The 25,923-nt window shown below is 41.8% G+C and overlaps 2 protein-coding genes across 2 annotated transcripts in view; one reads left to right on the top strand and one right to left on the bottom strand.

Annotated features, from left to right (window-relative positions):
• LOC133386766 (uricase-like) overlaps positions 1 to 25,923 on the top strand; it is a 60,661-nt gene that overhangs the window by 7,437 nt on the left and 27,301 nt on the right. The window lies entirely within an intron of this gene.
• DNASE2B (deoxyribonuclease 2 beta) lies at positions 991 to 20,289 on the bottom strand. Its single transcript, XM_061630537.1, has 6 exons — positions 20,160 to 20,289; positions 12,961 to 13,138; positions 9,197 to 9,275; positions 5,733 to 5,894; positions 4,363 to 4,563; positions 991 to 1,797 (listed from the first exon to the last, which is right to left on the bottom strand). Exons 1-6 carry the CDS (start codon positions 20,267 to 20,269, stop codon positions 1,418 to 1,420), a joined length of 1,110 nt encoding a protein of 369 aa, XP_061486521.1. The 5' UTR covers positions 20,270 to 20,289; the 3' UTR covers positions 991 to 1,417.

Genomic DNA, 25,923 nt, shown 5'->3' with positions numbered 1-25,923 from the left:
ATTTAACAAGCATATGGTTTCATATATTGCATTACTCTTTATGTTTCTAGTCATATATAATCTGCCTCAATACCAACCTAATGCAATCCAACCCACAACTCCCTCAACTCCTCACAACCCAAAACAACAACCCTCTCTCAACTGTCATCCTCTCATTTATACCTTCAGCCACTCAAACGCTCAGCCAATCATCATACAGCATTCTCCAGCATTCTAGCCCATGTACTCCCCCCTCACTCAGTCCACTTACCATATATACTTTAATAAACCTGCACTTACCATATTTACAGTAATATCTATATACAGGGACATCACAGTGCACATGCTGTAAAGCTTAACTATTGGAACCCAAGGTTGTCCTTGACACAGCTGAAGGATTATGTGTGTTTAAATGTCAATTTAAAAGCGCCATAATCTTAATACTTTTGATTTGCGATATTAAAAGCACAGGCCCAAACTCTTGGCTTGCTTGAGCCTAGATCATCTGAGGGCTGATTCTTCCAGTGCAATCCTTTAGACACCTACTGAGAAGACAGCCTCCTTGAGGTCAATGGGGCTTACTCCCAGGTAAGTATTTATAGGATAGCAGCCTTTTGTTAAAGAGCTATAATTTTTAGATCATTTTTCAACCCTAATGATTCACAAAAATCATAATAAAACAATTGAAATGTTAGTTAAAACAACAATTACTTCAAACACTGCAATTAACAGTTGCACAGCAAAAGAAAGCAAAAGAGGAAATAGCACATGGGGGAAAAATGGTACAGCATCGAAGGTCTAAACCTGCCAGGTAAGATCAAACAGAAAAGACACAGCAAAATGCCAAGTTTTTACTCTAGGGTTGCCAGGCTCAGGGCCTGAGAATGATTCTGTATCTTTAACAGAAAAGAAAATTCAGCCAAGTGCAGGTTTTCTTGCAACCCTGTAATGGGAAAAACCACAAGGTGAAATTCTTCCTTCCCCCTGCACAACTTTTAAAGATACAGAAGACCTCTTGGAGGCTGGGCCTGGCAACCAAGAGGTCTTCTGTATCTTTAAAAATTGTGCAGGGGGGGGGAGAGAGAATTCCACCTTGTGTTTTTTCCCATTACAGGGTTAGAGCACCTGCACTTGGCTGACTTTCTCTTCTCATAAAGATACAGGATCAGTCTCAGGCCTTGAACCTGGCAACCCTACAGTTACATGACTTCTAATTATGATATTAGGGATTTCACAGAATAAAAGTCTAGAGAATGTAGTAGTAAGAAAATAAAGTAGGCAGGGTAGTAAAGGTAGGTGGATAAAAACAACAAACCTCCCTGTTTCTGGACTGGAAATCATGCCCCAAACTCTTTAGTTCTCCAAAATAATGAAGACTGGAAACATTTTTTTAAAAAAAACCTAAGGAAAATTGCAATGGTCAGGAATGACTTACAGGTCAGAAGACTATGCTGTGTGACCCATATATAGATTCATGAAGTTCACGACAGTCGTAATAGTGCAGAACCAATGACCTGAAAGCTGTGTAAATATACCGATTTTGGGTACAAACAAAACCACCACTTCTCTTAGACTGTTGAGCTGCATAATTTAGGTCTCCAATGCATGTCCATTGGTCTTCAGGCCTAATAGAAACACACCACTTAGAATGATCATAATAAGAGGAGAAGGAGGTATTCCATGGTGTTTGAATTCGGTTTATGTTGTAGATGTGGTAAGGAAGAGAGCAGTTAGAGAAAAGTTGATGTCCCTTACGCTGCCAGGATTCTACCAGGAAGTCTGTTTGCAGTTTCTGAGCCATCCAGGCTACATAGATATCTGACAAAGAGGGCGGGGGGGGGGGGAGAAAGGTGAGAAATTATAACTGGCTTTGCTTCTTAAATTTACTTCATCAGGAGTAATATTTGCATACAGTAGGGCCCCGCTTTTCGGTGTTCCGCTAACATGGTGGCTTTCAATTAGAGTAAGGCCCCACTCATACGGCGTTTGTTCTGCTTTTACGGCATTTTTTGGTCATCGGGCACCATTTTATTGATAGACTTCCGCTTTTAGGCGGGTTTCACTTTTAGGGGGGGTCTGGAACGTAACCCGCCATATAAGTGGGGCCCTACTGTATTTCAATTCAAATTGCCCTTTATAAAATCTGTAAGGAAGCACAGGAAAATGGCAAGAAATTGCCTTTGAGGGAAGAGATTCTGTTTTTGTGCAACTTAAACTTTGAAATAGTAAGAATGTCCCAAAGGAGCCAATCTGGGCAGCATCAGGCATCCATCATAATTTTGTCTGGTTCCTGCAACTCATCCTCATACTGGTTTTTGGCTGCCCTGCTAAGCTTGGAATACAGGAGGGACTGATGGAAGCACCTTGGTTCAGCTCTTGACAGCTTCACCGAGGGCAGACATGTCATTGCTTTCTTCTCCTGTAATGTTGGGTCGGAAGTGTCTTGGCTTCCTCTTCCACCGTCACATTATTCTCTTTTCTAGGCCTTCAGAAAAGCTGCCAGACTCAAATCAGAGGCTAGGATAACAGGCCCTTCTGCCATTGCTGCAGCCTGCACTCAAGTCTTCTTCCCCTATAAACGAAGCCTGGCAATGACAACAGAGCTGGGGTCGTAACAGGTTTTACTGAGGAGGGAGGACCAGTTCCCTAACTTGACATTGCAGTACAGCAGCTTTCACCAACCTAGTGCCCTCCAGATGTTACAGCCTATAGTGGGTTGGCTGGGGCTGATGGGAAATGTAGTCTTAAATATCTGTAGGGCACCAAGCTGGCAAAGGCTGCTGTATAGCAGGGGTGGGGAATCTCAGGCCAGTGTGTGTGTGTGTGAATGGGGTCCTCCAAGTCTCTGTCTGGCCCCCGGGACTCTCCCCAGACCATACTCCCTACTGGCCCTGCTTCCCATCCTCCTTGAGTGATTTTTGCCGGCCTCAAATGTGTCCTTGAACTCTGATCATGCCTCTTGCTTCCCTGGATGGACAATGGAGAGGGACGTCTATTTGTATGTAGCTTACTGTACAAAGGTAAAATGAACAGTCATTGGTCTACCCATTTTTGCCTCTTGCTTCACCCACCACTGGCTTTTAGCCCTCAGAAAGTTGCCCAGAAAGGAATGCCATCCTTCAGCTGAAAAATTTCTCCACCCCTGCTGTATATGTGGAACAAAATGGCAACTATGAAGCTGAAAGTTGGAATATTTAGGGAAAAGAATGCAGTACTTTACACAGTGTACAGTTAAACTATGAAATTCACTGCGGCATGGTATGTGTGATGGCCACCGACTTGGACAGCATTAAAAAGGAATTAGACATATTTATGGAGAGGTGGCTACTAGTCATGCTGGCTGCCTGTTAACTGCAACATCAGAGGCACTATGGCTATGAATTCCCATCTGGATGGCAGCAGTGTTGTGGCAAATTCAGAAGTGCAGGGTTCCTTTATGATAGCCATGCCACATCCACTCACAGCCACACCCTCTTTTCCACTTTCCCTTATCTTCCTTGCTGTCCCTGTCATCTTGAGAGTCAACATTCCACCACAACAGATGTCCCTAGGAGCCAATCAGTATGAAAGGGGAGGCTGTGTCTTAACTACTGAGAAGAGTCTTCTCCGTAGCTAACTCACCTCCTTTCACTCTGATTGGTTCCAATCAGTGCAAAAGGACAAAGATTTTTTTCTCAGTGACTAACACGCTTACTTTTCATGCTGGTTGGCTCATACATAGGGACTTGCCTGGGACCCTGCTCCCACAATTAATGGGTCTATGACCTGCTACGACCCCGGATGATGACATCCCTGCTGAATGGCCACTGTGAGAACAGAATGCTGGACTAGACAGCCTTTGACCTGATCCAGCAGGGCTTTTCTTATGTTCTTAAGTGGTCAATGAGCTCTCCCGCCTTCTCTCAGCATTTTGTGGCTCCTTGTGAACACTGGACATGCTCAATCCTCTTTGGGCTGGTTTGAAGGGATATTGCCCCTATTTTATCTTATTTCTGCAAACTAAGGTTGCTGCTAAGCATGCTGACACCTCCTCCTTGTTCCTTAGTAGTTCTTGTCTTTTAAGGGGACTGAGTTTAATATAAGAGGGAATTATACTCTTTAAAGGACCTCTCAAATCTTCTAATGTTTCAGTTTTCTGTTTTTGGCTGCATTCCAGCCTCAAATTAATTAATGCAATTTTCCCACCCTCAACGGGAGTTTCATTCCCTTTTCTTTTCTTTTTTTTACTGTTAAGGATATTAAAAATCTTTACATGCTACTGAGTATTTTTAGAAACTCCAATAGTTGATGCATCAGTTTTCCTGCCATCAATCCCTGCAATAAAGCTTCCGCCTCCCCCTTATATTTCAACAAAAGTGATGTATTCACAATGGATTTCCTTACCTTCATGGTCACACTTTGTTTTAGCAAAGCTGAAAAAAGTTTCTGCCTTGGCTGACTGAAGCTTGACAAGGCTTTGATTCCAAGGGGCTGGAGGCAGCTGTGATCCTGCACATAGTATTTGCACATAGAAGAGCTCTCCCTGAAAGGGCTTTGGGATGGAGCAATTGTAGACATTTGGATTGTAGTATAACAACTGCCTGTCTGAAGAAAATGAAAAGAGGTTAACAAAGGCTATGTTTATTTTAAAAAAAACCAGCGATGGTGTTAAATGCTGCCCTAGTTCTCAAGGAAGTAAGCAGGCTGCATTTGTACAAGCAGCTCTGAGGACGGGGAGTTGGTGGGATCCATTACACATCCACCTGACCTCTGAGTTTTGACCAATTGATCCCCTGCTCCTCTGCATAGCAGATGGTTGTGATCATGGAAACCTTATAGCTAGCACAGTCTTATACCTCTCCTAGAAGAAATGTCAACATGGGCTTCTCCCATGACATTGTCCCAGCTATATCAAGGGACTCCCCCACCCCCAGTGGAGGCCGGTGCCCATTGGGACTGGTGGGACAGAAGGCAGGGAGACCAACAGTAGTGGAGCCAGAGCCAATGACAGGCACAGCCAACTAATTCTAATTTTCCCCCCATCCTCCCTGCAAAGAGTTCTACAAATGACAACTGAGACTATGAATGAGGCTGACAGCCAGTACCACCCCCATTACAACTCCCTTTACTGGTTGTAATAAGGAGGCAGACAAGCAAGGGCTGGCTGAAAGCAGACTCATCTTGGTGGGGCAGTGGCCCATGTACCCTAAGGGACCAGACTCCTTAATCATGAGCATTGACATTATCTGGGCTTCTGTTATGTTATTTTCTGGTTTCTGGGAATATAACACTTATTGCTCTTAATGTTTTCAAGCTAACCTTTGTGACTATGAGAGCTTGACCACTGTCCCTTTTTCATTTGAGTTGAAAATTTGACAGTAAGGCTGGAAACTTAAAACCTCTTACTAATAGGCTATCCCCATTGGACATAATGGGGCTTCCTTCCAAGCCAGCACATCCCTCAATTGACTACGATTTGCCACGTACAAGAATATGTATGCCAAGTCTGAAACCCTGTAGATTAGCTGCAGCATTCCAGGTCACCATGCATCAAAACATGTGCCTTGGTACTTAACGAGTTCCCTGTTCTAGATTCAAAGCGAGAAGTGGTACTAATTGTAATGTCAGATCACTGATCAGTACATTTCAGAACAAGCCCTACTTAAGGCACATCAAAGGCAACTAACACAAGCATCCACATGAAACACTGCATCCAATAGAACCTCATCTGTACATGTATATGCTGACTTTTCCAACCAGCAAATCATCATTACCTATTTCTGCAAACTGATCATATGGGAATGTTAGGCAGATCACTGCCTGTCCATAGCTCTTTCCAGTGGATGGATAGCTAAAACCATCTTCAGGAAATGGAGGGAACTCAGGAATACTGTGAATAACCCAGAAACCTTGGGATTCTTCCAAGAGCAGAAACCCTGTCATGAATAAAGGAAGAATAAATACAAGGAAATGTGCCTTGGTACTTAATAAATAAGAAAATGGATGTATTCCAGGATCAGTAGAGAGTACAATCCTATCTGAAGGGTAAATATCCTACTATATTTAAATCCTGTTGTGGAAAGGGAATGGAAGCCAGAAGGGAAGGGAATGGTGCATCCTGGAAAAGGGTATGACTGGAAACAGTGCATTCAATGTTGCAACATTTTGCTGCAGGTTCCACAAGTTTATTCCTGAATCTTTCATCAGTTTTCATTCATTAGCCCTTATGGTGTAGGCAGATTTCTTTACCCATTATGCAAGCGGGAAAAATAAGTACAGAAAACTTAAATGGCTTTACCAAGACCAATCAGGAAACCTATGGTACAGCAAAGAATACAATCTCAATTCTCCTAATTTCTTCAGCTTTCATTGTAAATTGGACTGCCTTCCAGTTGATTCCGACATATGGCGACCCTATGAATAGGGTTTTCATGGTAAGTGGTATTCAGAGGGAGTTTACCATTGTCTTCCTCTGAGGCTAAGAGGCAGTGACTGGCCCAAGGTCACCTAGTGAGCTTCATGGCTGTGTGGAGATTTGAACCCTGGTCTCCCAGGTCATAGTCTAACCACTACACCACACTGGCTTTCATTACATAGGGAATATTTTTCCTACCAATGATCCCAAAATCCAATGAACCAGTTAGCACATCAAACTATGAAAGGAAACGATATCAAGCAGAATTTTTTCAGTGAGAAAAATGATGCTATTTAGAAAGTCATGAATATTCACGATCACAAAAGTCAAAGGCCTCTTTGTGCATTTTTCCAGTTACATAAATTAAAGGTCTAAATAACACACAGGAAATTGGCTTGGAATCACTCTTCTTAGCACAGTATTCTTCCATTCACCCAGCATCATCTCACATGTGTCTTCTTCTGTGAAATCTTCTCCCCCTGCCCACATGGCCAGACAGTTGTGACAGTATCCTTCTACAGAAAGCACACAGCAAACAAGGCACTCATTGTCTCAGTGGAGCTTGCAAGTTCTAGGATCAAACTAGGCATGATGTGGGTTCCACAATCAGGATCTTTAACTGCTTTGAAGATTTGGGGATGTTGCATAGGGGGAGGGGTGCTTAACCCTTTCCTCATGTAGTTCTATGTTTTCTTCTTGCAAAACTGAGAGTAGCTAAGGTGGGTTGGGAATTTAGATCAAGACATTAGTATGGAAGAAAGGGTTAAACACCTTATTTCCTAGAGCTACTTTCCTGATATTTAAAGCAACTGCATGAGGTTGCTACATAGTAAAAAATCCCCCACCCACAGCACCCTACTGGCCATCATGATGATCATGTATCTCCACACATCATGGACAGTTTAGCCCTGAGATGCCAGTATCCTCATACAGTATATGTCTTTGCAGAAGCTGATCAGCAATTTTCCCTCTCTAGAACAGATTTATCAGATGTTCTCTCCTCATTGCAAAAAGTATTTCAGCATGTGCCTTAAGGGGTAAATTTGCATGATCTTTGATATATGGTTAAATGTGTGTGGCTGAATAGGCAGTGGTGTTGACTTTATATCTAACCAAATCTGTGGGGAAATAGCCAAATGATTTCTTTGGTGCATTCCCAGATTGCCAAATTCCACACATTTACTTTGTGCCACCATAAAGCTGTCCAAACAGCTTAATGCCACAATAGTACGTGTGGCAAGCTTTGATCTGGCCACGTAGTGAAAGAATCAAATGGCTGCTTGGGTGCAGAAGTGACTGTGTCCAGTAATTCATATTCAGTGCTCAGATTATAAGTATCATCCTTCCCTTTTTTTTAAATTTCAGCAAGATATATGCTGTGTAGTTAGAAGAATTTCTAAGTAGTGTACAGTAAGTTTAACAAATACAATACAGAGAAAATCAATTAAGTTACCTATAAAATCAGAAATGACTCCTAAAACAAAAAGGTTTTCTCTAGGCGCTAGAAATTTAACAGGGAGGGGGACTGTCTGATCTTAACTTGGAGTTCCACAAAATTGGGCTCACAATACTGAATGCACAGTCTTAGTGGATACAAGCCATGCATCTGAGCCATGGGGGAATAACTAACAGTGACTTCCATGGAGATCTCAGTGACTGGGCAAGGATATAAGGAATCAGGTGGTCCTTTATGTTTCCTAGACCCAAGTTGTTAAGGGCCTTGTACATTAATACAAGAACCTTGAACCTGGCCTGGTAGTGTAACGGCAGCCCATGCAACTTTTTAAGCACTGAAGTTATGTGCCAGCCCCATTAATAGTCTAGCCACAGCATTTTGCACCATCTGGAGCTTCCAGACCAGGCCCAGGGGTAGGCCCACATAGAGTGCATTGCAGTAATCAAGTACTGAGGTTACCAATGCATGAATCACAGTAGCCAGACAATCCCACTCCAAGAATGGCTGTAGTTGTACCAGGTGTAGCTAATGCTACCTGAGCCTCACACAACAAAGATGGATCCAGGAGCACCTCCAAATTATGAACCTGTTCTTTCAGAGTGAGTGCAACCCTATCCAGAACTGGCCAATCTCCTGGCCTGCTCATCCACAATGCCTCTGTCTTCCCATGGTTCAAGCTCAGTTCATTGGCCCTCATCCATTCCATCAGTGTACCCAGACAATGGTCCAGATCATGTACAGTCTCTCCTGGTTCAGATGTTATGGAGAAATAGAACTGCATGTCATCAGCATACAGATGACACTTTGCCCCAACACTCCTAATGACCTTATTCAGTGGCTTCATATAGATGTCGAACAGCATTGGAGACAAAATTGTGCCCTGCAGCACACCATATTGCAAGGATCTTGGGGCCAAAACACAGTCTCCCAATGCTACTGTCTGGGTACAACCCTGTAGGTAAGAGCAGAACCACTGTAAAACATTGTTCCCAATACCGATCCCAGGAAGCTCATCTAGGAGGATACCATGGTCAATGGTATGAAAAGCCACTGAATGATCGAGAAGCAGAGACACACTCCCCCATCCCAATCTTGATACAGGTCATCCATCGGTACAACCAACACATTTGCTTATATTCTTCTATTTTCACCTGGAAGTTGAATATATTTCTTTCCCTTTTTGAATTTTCAGAGGCATAAATGAAGTTTTTTTCCCCTTGAAAGTGCTTTTTTGTTCAGGATGCCCCTTCATTGATTTCCTGGCTACTGCACATAATAAGGAAGATGCACAGGGCATTGTGTGGTTCTCTGAAGCAATGCTCTTCCATAGCAGGGAACAAGCTGGTCAAAAAGCTATTTGATAATACCTTTAGAATGTCCATGTGTCCAGCTGTAATTCATTTTGTTGGGTGGGCCATCATTATACATTACATAGGCAACGCTGTTCTAAAAAAACCCAAAACATTTGCCAGTTAATTAAACATTTTATTAAAGGAAAGTTTATTTTAAAAGCTAGCAGTCTCCTTAACATAGAAACGATAGGGTCTTTCAACACTACCTCAAAGCCAAAGTCATGATCAGGACAACAATGTAATAGCACCAATAATGCTGGAGATGGGTATGCCAAAACAAATTAAGAGAAATCTAGAATTGTGGTTTTGTATCTTCTTCCAGTTAATCTAAAATGAATCCAGTCCAGTATTCTGTAATCATAGTAGCTAACCAGATGCCTATGGAAAGCCCATAAGCAGGACATAAGTGCAATAGCACTAATGAGCAGAAGAGAACTCTAAATCCCTAGTTTTGAAACTGTGCTTCAGGAAACTTTGAGGCTACTTGGAAATTTATCAGGGATTCCTCAGTGAGAAGACCAGTAATGGCAGACAAGATTCTCTGCGGGCAGCTTGCCTATCGCTATCAATGTTCTCTTACAATGCATAGTCATGGGGACGTGATGGGGCACAGGATAACAAGCTGCTGTGTGCTATAGAACAAGTGTGGGCAGACAATAGGCCATAGGCTGGCTTCATTTCTGCTGCCTTGTTTGCAAAGAATGCTGAAGTAGATGGACTTCAATCTGCTTCTGTAAGACACTTCTCACACAGATGAACTATGCTGTGACTGAAGAGATCCTTAGTGCACACTCTTGCTTTATGAATTTAAAACATGGATCTAAAGGATACTAAAACAAGAAAAGGGGAAAAAAAGAGTAGGTCACAGAAGACTCAAGTCAGCCCACTTCTCTCCTAGAACATATTTGTTGTTTGTGCTGTCATATTAAAGTCTATCTGTCTGTATGGTCAAACTCCCTTAGGCCAGTTGGTGACCCACATGAGAAGCACCTAGATACCCTGGGACGAGGAGTCTAGTATGCAATTTGCTTCACAGCTATAAATTACCTCTAGTGCTGTCAGCAGTCACAATGGTCCACAGCCCATAACATATAAAATCACCCTCCTGCGATGTCTGAATATAAACAACTATGTTGTGAGGTGAACTCTTTGCTAAGATTTTATTTATTTTATTATTTGATTTATATCCCACCCTTCCTCCCAGTAGGAGCACAGGGCGGCAAGACTTTGCACTGTGTTTTCTCTGGTGTATTATAATTGGTTGCCTAGCATTAGTTTAAATAATCTAATTGTATTTAAGTGTGGTTGCATGAAAGATTGCAAGAACCCAATTGTGGATTGGCAGTCTGTCCAACTGTTTAACGTATATTAATGTCCACATAATGTACTATAATCTAGTAGAAAAATTAGTTATTTATAAGCAATACCAACAATTAATCATTAAATAATATTTAAATATACACATTATTTAGAAAATAGCTCTTAAGAGGGACATAAATTTAACAGCTTGTTGGATTGCTTCAAAAGTGATTAATTTGCTTCTCAAATTCAGAAGTTAAATAAATAATCTCATTTTACAAATTAGACATACAAATAGCAAGTTGGAAGTCTGCCCAACTTTTCATTTTGCATAATCCTTGCCTATGATGATCAAAAGATGGTGTAATGGCTCTCTAAGAAAGTCACCAGGGTAGAAAACCAGCATACAGTAGGGCCCCGCTTTATGGCGTTCCACTTTAAGGCGTTCCGCTGATGCTGCAGCTTTTGTTTTCCATTTTAAAGGGTTTTTTTCCCTTTTGTGACGTTTTGCGACATTTTCGCATCATTTTCGCGTGACGTGGCCCATTCAAGTCAATGGGGTTCCGCTTTACGGCGTTTTCTGCTTTACGGCAGGGGTATAAGCGGGGCCCTACTGTACTTACATTTCAGTATTAAATATGACAGACAACATTCTCCTCAGGATGAGTGAACTCTCTCTCTCTCTCTCTCTCTCTCTCTCTCTCTCTCTCTCTCTCACTCACACACACACAAGCACACACACTAGGGGGAAAGCTTCTTTGTTGCATATGGATGCTTGGTGGTGATCATGGTGGGGCTGTCAGAGTTTAGTATCACTCACAGATTTTGGATCCAACAATGGAGGTTAGCTGTGATGCTAATCCTTCTAGAATTGTGTCAATTTCTAAAAAGAAACCTTTTCATAGTAACAGCTGAATGTCTGCAGACATAGGCTGAGGCAGAGTGGTTTCTTGGAGGACTACGACAAACCAGGCCTCCTGACTTCTCTTCCTCAGTAAAGCTTCTTTTAATTACTGTATCTCCTAAAGTATCTAAAAGATATGAGGACTAGGGATGAGGGCAGGGAATTCAATTTTGTTTGCATTTAATTAGAAACTACCTAATTCACATTTCTTGAACCAATACACAAACCAAAACAGAGCGATCCTTCAAAACTCACACTTCTCTGAATTTTGCAGTGCCATTCGCCAAACAACCAATATGTACAGAAATGCATGTATTAAGAGAAAGTACATATATTTGTGAAAATCACACACACAAATGCCTTATATTAGGGGAAATTGCATGCATAAATAAAATAAATAAAAACTGCATACAAAAATGTGTTTATTAAGAGAAATTTGCACTAAAATGTTGACAAATTTTCATGAGGGTTTAATTCCAGCCCCCCACCCTTCATACATTGTTGCAGAAATCTGAAGAAATTAATTTAAGATTGGCAAAATGAGAAACTGAAAGAAACTGAATTTGACATATATGACCATCCCTAATGAGGACTCACCTGGGTGTGGCTCAAGTCACATCTTTTCCTGGGATGGCCTTGTGTGGCACTTTAAGAGGGCAGTCCTCTATTGTTCTCTGTTAGAAGTTGTCTGTTTGAAGGGCTGTCCAGCCCAAGGCCAATTTAAAGATTAAGAACTGTAGGGGAGAGCTGGAACCTTGAAGTTGTCCAGCAAGAATGAACAACTGGACAGTAGACTGAGGAAGCGCAGAGGTTGCCTGGCTACAGTCTAAACCACTATGGCGAGGTGTATTGTGGTTCTGTTTAAAATATTATAGTCATTGTTTCTAAATTTGCATCTATACCTGTAAAATAGTGTGTGAGCATTTTATGCAAATATATGTCATTTTTTTTTTAAGGACGAGTGATCCATTTCCTCTTTTTGTTTGGAGATGCTGAAGTGGCCTCCTACCTTTTTTCCCTTGACATTAACTCTTTAGGCTAAAAATGAGCCTCACGTATCATATCACACACTGTTCTCCTAAATCAGGGGTGGGAAACATTTTTCAGTCCAAGAGCCAGATCTCCTCATAGGTAACCTTCTGGGGGATGCATGCAGAAGTAGGTGTGGCCAGAGGCCAAAGTGGGTGGAGCAACAGATGTGACTCTTACCTTTGTATAGCAGGCTTCATTCCCGCCATGCAAACCTCAGAGGTGTCTACACACATACCTCTGACCTCCTCAATCTCCATCCAGACAAGCAAGAAATATTACTACAATTCAAGGGCACATTTCAGTCAGGCAAAAATGCTTGAGGAGGGTGCAGAGGAGGGCTGGTGATGGGCGTGGCCTGCAGAGGGCACATGGCCTGGGAGAGTCCCAAGGGCTGTATAGAGAGGTCTACAGGGCCACATTTGGCCCTTGACCTGAAGTTCCCCATCCCTATCAACGCTCCCTTTGTTTCCTTACTGAGATTTCACTCTGTGGACTTTTAGAGCCTTTTCTCAGGATTGCTTCATTTGCCTTTGCTTCTACTTGCCTTGGCCTCGTACGTTTGGTAGAGCTGCTGTAGTGTTTGCCCCAGAGCACTCTCTGTCATGTTGATGAAATATTTACTCAGTTTCCAGGCTGGAGTCACAGAATCCATAAACATGTATTCCAGCCCAGTTCTAGCCACATCATAACTCATATGCTTTGGGAATTTATAAAGAATATACCTAGGGAAATTAAAAAAAAAGATTGTTAGTGGAGATAAATTGGGAGAGCTTGAAGAAACAAAAGTATGCAATGCATCAAATGTATGCCTTTGAAGCAAATTATCAGTAGCTAATGATGTAAATGTGTGGTCAGCTTAAAGGAAGGAGCAGCGGGCTGTGCTGCTACCTGCATCATAGCTGGTTGGTGGCAATCTCTTACATAGGCACCATAAAGGAGTTAAAGGAGGACAGGGTGGCAATGTCGGGGATCAGTGGATTCGGTAAGGGTGGTTCCCCTACAAAGAAGCATACACAGCAATCATCACGTCTCCAAGAGCACTGGAAAGGAAGAGATTATAATAGGATCAAGGCCCAGCCAGCACACTAATGCCTTCTAATTTCACACTGCAGTTTCCCTATCATCAGCTTACACGGTTAGGAGGCATGCCATATGGAACCCACAAATCACAGGCTCCCTAGGAAAGGGGTTTAACAGTGCAATCCCAAGTATAGGAAACTGGCAGAAATTATGCCATCCTAAATTAAGCCAGTGTAAGTAACCCCAATTCCAAACTCCATTCAGGAGTGGGGCTACTGCTTAATAAACACATTTTTGTATGCAGTTTTGACTAATATACACATTTATGCAGGCAATTTCCCCAATATAAGGCATTTTTGTGTATGATTTTCACTAATAAATGTACTTTCCCTTAATACATGCATTTCTGTACATATTGGTTGTTTGGCGAATGGCACTGCAAAATTCAGAGAAGTGTGAGTTTTGAAGGATCGCTCTGTTTTGGTTCGTGTATTGGTTCAAGAAGTGTGAATTAGGTAGTTTCTAATTAAAATGCAGACAAAATTGAATTCCCTGCCCTCATCCCTAGTCCTCAAAATTCCACTGCCTGAGCCCCAGCTGAGCCAGGGTAGTTGTGGGCCAGCTAGTTTGAAGCAGTGATGTGCAAGATCTTCCTTGAGCCCTTTGAGAACTGCTGCCAGTCAGCATCAGGAACATGAGATCCACCAGATATTTGTCAAAGTATTTATATACCGCCATATCATAAAAGGATGATGTACAATAATAAAGCATAAGGCACCATTCAAAACATATCATTGGACTACAACTCCCATCACCCTTGACCATTGGCCATGCTGTCTATGGTTGATGGGAGCTGGAATGCAACAATTTCAGAAGGGCTATAGGTTCACCATTCCTGGACTAGATGCTCAAACGACTGATAAGGCAGCTTCTATTAACTTGATTTGTATTAATGGGTAACTGATCTTTTTATTGCTTAAGTTGAATATTAATTCAAATATCTGTGAATTATTTACTGATCGTATTGTGAACTGTGCAAAAGTGTGTGGTTTAATTATGCAAGTTTAGGTTTGCTAATAGTGAAGAGAAAGAGTAAGCAAGCTAAAATACTAACATTTTCTTTAGGCTGCCATCCTAAACTCACTTTCCTAGAAGTAAACTCCATTAAACTTAATGGGACATAGATTGTATACAGAGCACACATTTAAAGTATATGACTTTCCCCAAGGAATCCTGGGAACCGTAGTTTACACCTCACAGAGCTACAGTTCCCAGTACCCTTAGCAAACTACTGTTCCCAGGATTACTTGGGGGAAATAACGTGCTTTAAATGTATGGTGTGTTCCCAGCCTTACTTTTGAGAAGGTATTATAGGCAGAGCTTGGAAAAGTTACTTTTTTGAACTACAACTCCCATCAGCCCCAGCCAGCATGGCCACTGGATTGGGCTGATGGGAGTTGTAGTTCAAAAAAGTAACTTTTCCAAGCTCTGATAGATTATAGTATCAGTCTGTGCCTCTATAAATAAATACATTTATTTATGTATTTTACTTATAACATTTACATACCACTTATGGAGTGAGAAATACCAGATGTCCAAGCTGGATTTAGAAAAGGAAGAGATACCAGAGATTATATTGCAAGCATACGTTGGATAATGGAACAGACCAAGAAATTTCATAAGAAAATCACCCTGTGCTTTATAGACTACAGCAAAGCCTTTGATTGTGTAGATCATGAAAAACTATGGAATGCTTTAAAAGAAATGGGGGTGCCACAGCATCTGAGTTTCCTGATGCACAACCTATACTCTGGACAAGAGGCTACTGTAAGGACAGAATATGGAGAAACGGATTGGTTCCCAATAGCAAAAGTTGTGAGACAGGGGTGTATTTTATCACTGTATTTGTTGAATCTATATGCAGAACATATCATACGGAAAGGGGGACTGGACCAAGATGAAGGAGGTGTGAAAACGGGAGAGAGAAATATCAATAATTTAAGATATGCAGATGATACCATACTACTAACAGAAACCAGTAATTATCTGAAAAGAATGCTGATGAAAGAGGAAAGCACAAAAGCAGGACTATAGCTGAATGTCAAGAAGAGTAAAGTGATGACAACAGAAGATTTTTGTAACTTTAAAGCTGACAATGAGGACATTGAACTTGTCAAGGATTATCAATACCTCGGCACACTCATTAACCAAAATGGAGACAATAGTCAAGAAATCAGAAGCAGGCTAGGACTGGGGAGGGCAGCTATGAGAGAACTAGAAAAGGTCCGCAAATGCAAAGATGTATCACTGAACACCAAAGTCAGGATCATTCAGACCATGGTATTCCTGATCTCTATGTATGGATGTGAAAGTTGGACAGTGAAAAAACAGGATAAAAGAAAAATCAACTCATTTGAAATGTATTGTTGGAGGAGAGCTTTGCGCATACCATGGACTGAGAAAAAGACAAATAATTGGGTGTTAGAACAAATTAAACCAGAATTATTACTAGAGGTTAAAATGGTGAAACTGAGGTTATCATACTTTGGACACATCATGAGAAGACCTGATTCACTAGAAAAGACAATAATGCTGGGCAAAACAGAAGGGAGTAGAAAAAGAGGAAGGCCAAACAAGAGATGGATTGATTCCATAAAGGAAGCCACAGACCTGAACTTACAAGATCTGAACAGGGTGGTTAATAACAGATACTATTGGAGGTCACTGATTCATAGGGTCACCATAAGTCGTAATCGACTTGAAGGCACATAACAACAGACACAATTATCTAGAAGAACAAAATGAATTGGGTGATAACTAATCTAAACAGAAGACATGAGTAACAGAGCAACCCAACTTGTTGAAGGCCAATGGAAGCGGAGTCAACAGAAGGGACCACCACATCCAACCCCCATTCAGCAGCTGCTGGGAGGGGAGGATGCCGGCTTTGCCAGCAGGATGCAGTGGTAGGAAACAAAAGGCATGTATCTTTCCATCACCTCTTTTCCTGATGTGTTGGCTGCCAGGACAGAGGGCTGCAGGACTAAGCCAAGCAGGCTCTGGATGCGCATAAGTTCTCCCTTCCCTAAGTTCTGCCCCCAACATGCCACCCCAAACACCCCTTTTTCAGGCCTTGTGCCAGCTTCACTTGTGCCAGTCCCCACTGAGCCAGCTGGGCCCTGGTGGTACCCAGCTGGTGGCAGAGTTCCCTAGTGGCAGCATAGTGGTGCCCGGGGGGGACTTCTGCCAGTGGTTCTAAGTGGCACCAACACCCTTCCTCCTCTGCCACTGCAGCTACACCGTATCCAGCAGCCCCTCAGCCTGGTGTAAATAACAGCTGGATTGAACCCTAAGCTGATGATTTTAAAAATAAAACTAGGAAAAACAACTGGATGCAAGACAGGGACTAGAGGGGGGCTGTTCCTTATCTTTATAACCAATTGGATAACTTCTTTTTTAAACTTGTAGGCAGAACATGCTAGAATGGATTCAGTATTTAGACAAAAAATGTGTTATACTGACCCAGAAAAATGCCCCCGATATATTGCTATAATACTGTTTGACAATTGTTTAAATAAGTTTTTATGGTGTTCTGTATGACAGGAGCCTAAGCTAACAATCTTCAATCGGATTTTAAAAGAGAATGATTAAAGTGGAGATGACAAGTTAATGGTTTGAATGACTGTTGAACAGTCACTTCTTACAAGATATTAATTTATTTTCTTTTTATTGTTAAGTATATTTTCTCTGGGAGTGCATCTGGACCTGTATTTTGACATTCTGGTTTGAACGTTATTAGATTAGAATTGTGATATCCTCTAGCCATTCTAATCTATATCTATACTGTGCCTTCATTACAAGCTATTCTATATAGCTGATTTTAATGATGACACTGAAGGCACCATTGAAGGTTGGTATAGGATGTTTTTGTTGCAGCAGAGGTCTTGCCATTAAGTCTTGGACACTCCTGGATTATTCTGATAGTTGTCAGAAGTGCCTTCTGCTGCCAGGAAGCCAAGGAAATATAGCACCCAATGTCTCGCTGGTTAATTAATTGAAGTGGTAGACATTGGGAACACCATTCCTCTAGAATGGTAGCAGCAATAGATACTTCTGAGAAGAATCCATGAGCATTTGGGACTTACAGGTGAGGCCTTGGCTAGACATTTCCACTCCAGCCTTCTTGCTACTGTCTCTCCAGGTACGTGTGGGGAAAGTCTTTCTGAACTTAGTAATCTATCTAAATAGACATTGTTTTGTTTCTATACATTATATACAATGAAGTATTAGTTACATCAGGCTTCATAATATTTACTAGAGAGGTTACTTATGGCTACTTAGAACTGCATCCAAGCAATCAGGGTTTAGGCTATGCTAAAAATGACTAACGCATATGTGTGAGAACAAGTAGACTAGTAAACTTTTTCCAGGCAAGAAGTGGCTTATACATAGCCACTCACCTGGTCTATGGCAAGTAAGTGTCAATTCCAAGTGACCAGACAGAAAAACTTTACAAACGCTATTTATTTCTTAGACACCACAGAGGGTTAATATTGTGTGGGCACTTAGGCACGTTAGCAGAGTTAAACTTTTCTGTGGGCTAGTATCTTGTATACTTCTTTGTGTGAGGCAGTTTCATGAATGCAAAATACAAATAAACAAGATCACATTGCACAGTGGTACATTGAATTTCTGTGTGATCTCAAAGAATCAATTCCCTACATATAAGAATGAGCTCATCTAAATTTGTAATTTTCATGTGTGTCAGAGAAACCACAAACGAAAAGCCAGATCACAGTAATGCCCCATTTAATCCCAATAGCTAGTACTTTAAATGAGGATGCAAGAAGGCCATTAATTAGGGTAATTATGAAATGCACCTGCTGAAGCTCATTTCACCTTTCTGCTAAGAGTTGTCATTAGAAATGAATGCACCCTGCTCTGGCACGTATAGCTTTGTGCAAGGAGAAGTAGGTTTCATGGAATGGTTTCACTTCTGCTCTTCGTTGTTACTTCATATTGCACAAATGTGGAAGCTAGTAGTATTGTGATAACTGGCTTGAGGGTTTTGGTTTTTTTCGCAAGGTGGAGGGGTGTTTTTTGTTTTTACAAAACATATTCACATTGAAAGGAAATGCAGTATTTTCTTCTTCTGACCGTTTATTTTTCAATTTGCACACATTTACACACGGTCAATATAGTTTAGCTGAGGACCTATTGCCATGATTAGCAATGGCATTGTGGGTTTTTAAAAAAAATTAAGCACGAGGTGTGGAGGCACTGCCGTGTGCAGGGAGGGTAGATTTAAGCCTTCCCTCCCCAGCTGAAATCTTGGTGCCCCCTTTCCCCACACTGCAATTAGCATTAGGGGAAAAACTCCCATTAGCTGTTGGGTTCTGTATGGCTACAACAGGTTGTCTCCAAACCAGGGGTGTAGTTGTCCAGGGTCTCAGGGGGTCTTAGACCCCTTCCTTTTTGGGAGCAGGGTCCCAGCGAGGTCCGTATGTCTCCAGCATCCTACGAGCCAATCAGCATGAAAAAGGAGTGTTAGTCACTGAGAAGAATCTTCTAACATGCCTCCTTGTCCTTTCCTGCTGATTGGAGGCAATCAGAGTGAAATGAGGTGAAACAGTCACTGAGAAGACTCTTTTCAGTAGTGAATACTTCCTCCTTTCATGCTTATTGGTTCCTAGAGACATCTGTTGTTGTGGGAGAAGGCATTAACAAGGATCTAATTCTCAACCCAGCAGCAAAAGAAAAGGGGTGGTGGTGGCTGTCACTACCATGAAGGGCCCCTATACTTCTGAATTTGCCACTACACTACTGCTCCTAACAGAAGAATCTGCAAACCTGGACTTATAGTCAGCCGATTTAAACGTACCTTGGAAAGTGAATTTCAATAACACTTGCAATAGTCACAGTGTTGTTGCATACTGTGATTACATAGTGTGAGAAGTGTATTTTCCTGGCATAGAATAGAAAAACCCTAAGGGTGAAGAAACTTCACAAGTGTTTTACATGAAACGTGAGAAAAGATGAATAGGTAATTGTAAAGGTTGAGAGGCCAAAGTACTGTCTGTAAAAATGGACAGTATTGTTTCCACAGGCATAAAACAAGGAAGTAATTATCCCTTACTATAAGCTCTCCACCAAGGATGCCTAGCTGCAAAATGAGCCTTGATTAGCAATGCAGAAGAATCACTAAAAAACCAGTTTATGTTGCTGTGCTAAGACCGTCATGAGAGGAAACAGCTCACTCCAAAGATGGTTGTGCTACGGATATTTTGAAGAACTAGATTGAAATGGAGACATAAAGAAATAGCTGCCTGCCTTCTCCCTAGTCACAGCCCTGCATGGTTGGAGAAGAGAAAAAAAAACACCCCGCGTGTCTGTGAGATGCAGTTTATCATACGTGCTATTCTTCATCCTCGTGCTTCCCTGAGGCTTGGAATTGTACACATAATTATTCTTGATCAAAAGAAACAAGACCTTTGTGAATGAATGACTGTTTTGCAATAGGTCATAATGAAATGATGTGCCTAAATTGCAGAGAAAACTTATCAGATTTCAGTAACCCACATTTCATTTTTTTAGAGGTATAGTTCAAAGACAACTTTGATATTAATTGGCTAATTATTTTCTGTTGGAGCTTCATGTTGTTACTTCTTTTAAAAACCATCTAGACTTGCTTCAGCTTCCCGCAAACCCAACTGTTTTACCTACCAGTCCACTGGCTTGCCATCTTCATTTATGCAGGAAATGTGAGATGCCCACAGAGGCAGGGTAGGACCAAGCAACAGCAAATATATACTCCATAAAGTTCTGACAGTCATCTCGGCTCCATCAGCAGATCACAAAGGGGAAGCGTTCAATATGATAAATCTTATCTGAAGCTCGCTGGTCTGCTGTCATTCAGTTCAGTTTCGTTTTATGGTCAGCTGTCAGAACAATGCAGTGAAACTACAGCTGCCAAAAAACCCAGCATGCTGTCAGTTTACAACAGCGATGAGCAGACTTCAGGCTTGTAAAATCTACTTCATATTTGGTTTTTGGTTTTCCTAGATCCCTGCAATCACCCAAAAGGAGCCAAGTGTTTGTATATATGGACTTAGAATTTAAAAAGTATCATGTTCAGTCCAAAAATTTGTTGTTGTAGTAGTAATTTCATTTCATTTATGAATCCTTTCCGGTGAGGCATCCTGAAGTAATTTACAATATTGTACCATGTATATGAGAGCCAGTGTGCTGTAATGGTTAGACTAGGACCTGGGAGACCTGGGTTCAAATTCTCACTCAGCCATGAAGCTTGCTGGGTGACTCTGGGCCAGTCACAGTCTCTCAGTCTAACCTACCTCACAGAGTTGTTGCAAGGTTAAAACAGAGAGGGAGGAGAACCATGTACCCCTCCTTGAGCACCTTGAAGAAAAGATGGGATATACATGTAATAATAAATAAATAAATAAATGCAAAAAAGCTACACATATAAAAATAGTTGCACATTAATATATATATATATATAACAGTTTAAAACAACAGCAACACATATATAAAATCTATTCAAATCCAAATCAGATACCAAGTGGGATAAAGCTTTTAGAAGGCTTTCATTACCAGAAGTGAATTCAGTCTTTTATACAAAAATCCACTACTCATTTCCCTATGCAGCACATTTTCTTCATTTCAATAGCCACAGAGAGAGAGAGAGAGAGAGAGAGAGAGAGAGAGAGTTTTAACTGTAGCTATTGTTAAACAGATGGAAGTCAGATTCTCTTGCCAATCCACTGCAAGTCACCCATCTACCCATTAGATCCCAACCTAGTTTAGAGAACGGAAGCAGAAGGTAAAAGCACAAAATACATTCAAAAGTATTTTGCTTATTTACCTTTATATCCTGTCTTTCACTCAAGGAGTTGAATATGGCATCCAGATCCATTTATCCTCATGACAACCCTGTGAGGAAAGTTAGGGTGAGATACTGACCAGCCCAAGGTCACTCAGTAAACTTCATGGCCGAGTATACACCAAGTAGGCAATATGAGACATTTTATTAGCCCACCCTCTGTTGGTAAAAAAGCCTGCCTGCCTGCGAAATGGCTAGAGCTCATTTTCCAGCAGAATTAATTCTATGCTTACATACAGGATAAGGGGGGCTGGCAATCTCTTCAGGCTGAGAATCCTGGAAAGAAAAATAAACATTGACACACCAACAAGTCATTGCTGGCAAAAGTGGATACTGCATAGGTTAAATTAGCTCAAGGCACTGATGGAGACCAAGGGCAGTTACATTACCATTTCTCATTACTTTGTTATTATTAACTTATATGTAAGTTCTATCTGTGGGGCTAGATCTATTATGACCTTGGCGCTGACGTTGCTGAGTGATGAACATGCATGTGTGAACCAGTCTAGAGTTTTCAGCCACGATTGCATGCAATAGTTTGCCAAAAATCCTAGATTAATAACCCAGGATGTGTATGAGTGATGTGTGCAACCTCTTTGCAGACATTTTGTTCTTCCCAGGATTAAATTCTTAACCATAGCTTCACATTAACTATGGTTAATGTCTTCTAAACAAACTAGGACATGAAGCCATGCGATTCAAAGGTCGATTAATATCTCGGCTTGTTTGGAAGACATTGACCATAGTTCCCAGTTTGCATGTAAACTGGGGTTATATGCTGAATCCTGACTTGTTCAGCTGCTCACACACAGAGAGGAGCCCAATGCGTGCAGGACTTTTGGCTTAGCACTGCTTGTGAATGCTGTTCCGTTCACCGTTTTTGCAGTGCAAAACAGTTTTATACGGTTATATATTTGACCCTTCCAGTGCATCTTTTAATGGTATTGTATAAAGTCCCTTTTAGGACCACTGATGAACCAACAGATAAGTGGCAGGAGGTGCAGCGTGAGAGAATCAGAGAATCATAGAGTTGGAAGGGGCCTATAAGGCCATCGAGTCCAACTCCCTGCTAAGTGCAGGAATCCAAACTAAAGGGTACCCGACAGGTGGCTGTCCAGCTACCTCTTGAATGCCTCCAGTGTTGGAGAGCTCACCACCTCCCTAGGTAATTGGTTCCATTGTTGTACCACTCTAACATTTAGGACGTTTTTCCTGATGTTCAGTCGAAATATGGACATTCCATGTCCTGCTCTCTGGAATGACTGAGAAGAGATCCTGGCCTTCCTCTGTGGCAACCTTTCAAGTACTTGAAGAGTGCTATCATATCTCAGTCTTCTCTTCCCTAGGCTAAACATGCCCAATTCTTTCAGTCTCTCTGCATAGGGCTTTGTTTCCAGCCCCCTGATCATCCTTGTTGCCCTCCTCCGAAGCTGTTCCAGTTTGTCTGCATCCTTCCTAAAGTGCGGTGTCCAGAACTGGATGCAGTACTCAAGATGAGGCCTAACCAGTGCCAAATAGAGAGGAACCAACATTTCACGCAATTTGGAAACTATATGTCTGTTAATGCAGCTTAAAATAGCATTTGCCTTTTTTGCATCCAAATCACACTGTTGGCTCATTTTTACCTTGTGAAAGGTTCTTCTGTTTCCAAGTAATTTTTCTTCACATCTGCTTTTAAGTCTTTGGTGTAATGCATTTGGCCAGCTTGATTATTATACGCTGTGATGGGTACATGTCAGTTTCACACATTTTAAATTGTTGCTCTATGCACATGTTAATAACTATTGTGGAGGTGATGTGTCGGCATTTTTTGCACCTATTATTATGGTAGGAGCCTATTTTGCCCAAGACAACAGCGCCTGGTTCTGAAATTAACTCTGAGAGACGTTCAGAAATCAGCTTTCAGAAATAAGTAAATAATCTCTGGTACGTGACAAAGAAAGCAGAGAAACAGCCCAGTGGATTTCCCTAGTCAGTGAGTTCCACAGGTAGGCTCAACTGTGAAAAAGGCCCTTCCCCCACTCTTTACTCACTACCTGATGGTAAATGTGGCATTTCAGGGTAGTTACAATGTATTTAAAGAGTAACTGATCGAGATGTGATCTTGAATTTGTGCCTAGTTAAGGCTAGTGAGGAATCAAACCCCCATTTTTGTGGCTGTTGAAAAGACAGCAACTTCATTTAGTGATCCTTTAAAAGCATTGATAAATTGCTTAATATTTGTAAAGTCAGTAAATGGTGCACAACTTAAAATAGACAATATAATTAAATACAGTATAAAACCAGTGAAACAGTAGTATAAACACACACACACACAAGTACACACACACACACTAGGGGACAGAGCCTACCGCTCTCTTCACAGGCCAACCGCCACCCCTAAAAACACACGAGCACAAACCAGGCACCCCCAAACACACACAGGGCGACACACAGCCCAGGCACTTCCAAACACACAAACAGGGACACTCTCTTACACACATTACAAAAACACAAAGGCATTCACAAATCATTCCTCTCCTCCAGGCAACCAATTTAAAATGGCAACTAAGGGAAGGGATTTTAAAAGGCTCTCAGCTAATCAACAGCCCTCCATTCCCATCCCCCTTATCACCCTGCCCCCTTTCTCTCACCCCCCAAGCATCCACACTCCCCAGCCCCCTTGCCTCAGCTGTTGCCAGCCAGCAACAGCCCAAAACTAGATTTACAACAGGGATACGTTGCGAGCCAGCCACCCAGGTCAGTCCCACCATGCAGCCCGTCTGCTCACTCACTCAGCATCCTCTGCCACCACCCCTAGGCACCCACACTCCCCAAGCAAACCCGCTTGCCTAGGCTGGCCTCTCACCCACCCACCCAGTGAGGCCAAGACCGCTGCTGACCTCCTGCCCACCCAGGCCAAGTTTGTCGTCGCATAGCCTGCCAGCTCACCCACTTACTAAGCTGTCTTTGCTGCCGTGCCCCACCCCTGATGTCATGCTGCGTGCCATCATGATGGCATGGCAGCTTACCTTTTTATTATATAGTGAGAAATATCTGAAATTCAAAGACATTAAAGATCTAGGAAAAATATGGTCAGGGAAAGCTGTGGTCAAAAGATATGTCTTCACAAGACATCTGAAACAACTGGTGGTGGTTGCTTCACATATGGCAGAGGGAAGTGTGCTCCATAGTACAAGGGCAGAAAATACGTGTTTTAGGGTCATCACCCTATGATATTCTATTGGGCACAGTGCCACAAATAGAATTTCCCCAGATGATCTCACAGCTGTCTATAAGCGCAGGCAGTCTACAATGTAGTCCTGATTTGATCTATATGGTGACAACAGACTGGCACATTAGAGTTTCCTGTGTTTACATGTGACATTTCATTCCCCTCTGTGCATGCTAAGCTTAAATCAATCTTGCTTTGTAAAGGACACTGAGCAAGTCCTGTACATTAAAGCCCTCATAAAGACATCATAAATGACTAATTGTGTAGGAGCTATTGGGCTGCTCATGCTGCCCCTACCCACTTCCTGAGCTTCATGTGTTTAATGAGATGATCTGAAATGGAATGTGCTTACAGACCCTCTTAAGACCTTCTCAATAAACATAGGAAAGTTGGGGGGGCATGCATGATCCCACCCCCCTACACAGAAGAGATGGACACATCTCTCAGGTTTAGCTACTCTGTGCTTCTCATTTTTCCAAACTTAAATTCAATTCATCTCCCTTTCGCATCAGCTTGCTTTTAAAAAGAAGTCCACCTGAAAATTCATACACCTTTCTCCTAATATATACATTTTATATGCACTTTTGACCAATGCATTTTGTGTGCAATTTTGCCTATATGCATTTTGTAAATTAAGTTCACTAAAATAAGCATTTTGTGCGCACTTTCTCCTAATATCCTTTTTGTATACATTCTTATACATTGTACACAATGTAGACCTCCCTTGCAAAATTTGGAGATGTCCCTATTGAAGGATAGCTGTGTTTCAGGTCATGTATTGATTCAGGAAATGTGCATTAGGTAGGTCTGCATTAAAATGCAAACAGAAATAATTGCCCCCCTCTCCATTATATGAGTTGACATTTATACTGCCTGAAAAGGCCCATAGCTGTGCATTATATGAAGAACCAACATTAATTAATGCCAAAAAATTGACTTGCTTATGAAATTGACCCTTCGGACATCTCTCTCTCTGTGTTTCTCCCCATCTTTCAAGTCTGCTTTTGTCCATTGAACTCTTGTCCATGTGACAGCCAACGAATCATCATTATCATCACATGACTGAATGTTCCTTCAGATAAAACATTCCCACCACATACAAAACTAAATGGCGGGTGCAGGAATTTGGTGCTGGGGGGGTTAGTCATGTGAACCCCCTCCCGCAGTCTGAACTTATACAGCCCAAAACTAGATATACAACAGGGATATGAATCCAGCCCTCCAGGCCTCTCTCTCTGGCCCTCAGGATTCTCCCCAGGCTATGAATCCTCCCATCACACCCCTCAGCAACCCTGCTGTGCCCTCTCCTTGCTTTTTTTGCCTGGCTGGAATGTGACCTTGAACTCTGATCATGTCTCTTACTTGCTGGATAG

Source organism: Rhineura floridana, chromosome 6 (assembly GCF_030035675.1).
Source record: "Rhineura floridana isolate rRhiFlo1 chromosome 6, rRhiFlo1.hap2, whole genome shotgun sequence".
Classification (NCBI taxonomy): Eukaryota; Metazoa; Chordata; class Lepidosauria; order Squamata; family Rhineuridae; genus Rhineura; species Rhineura floridana.
This window is presented reverse-complemented; position numbering and strand designations above follow the sequence as displayed.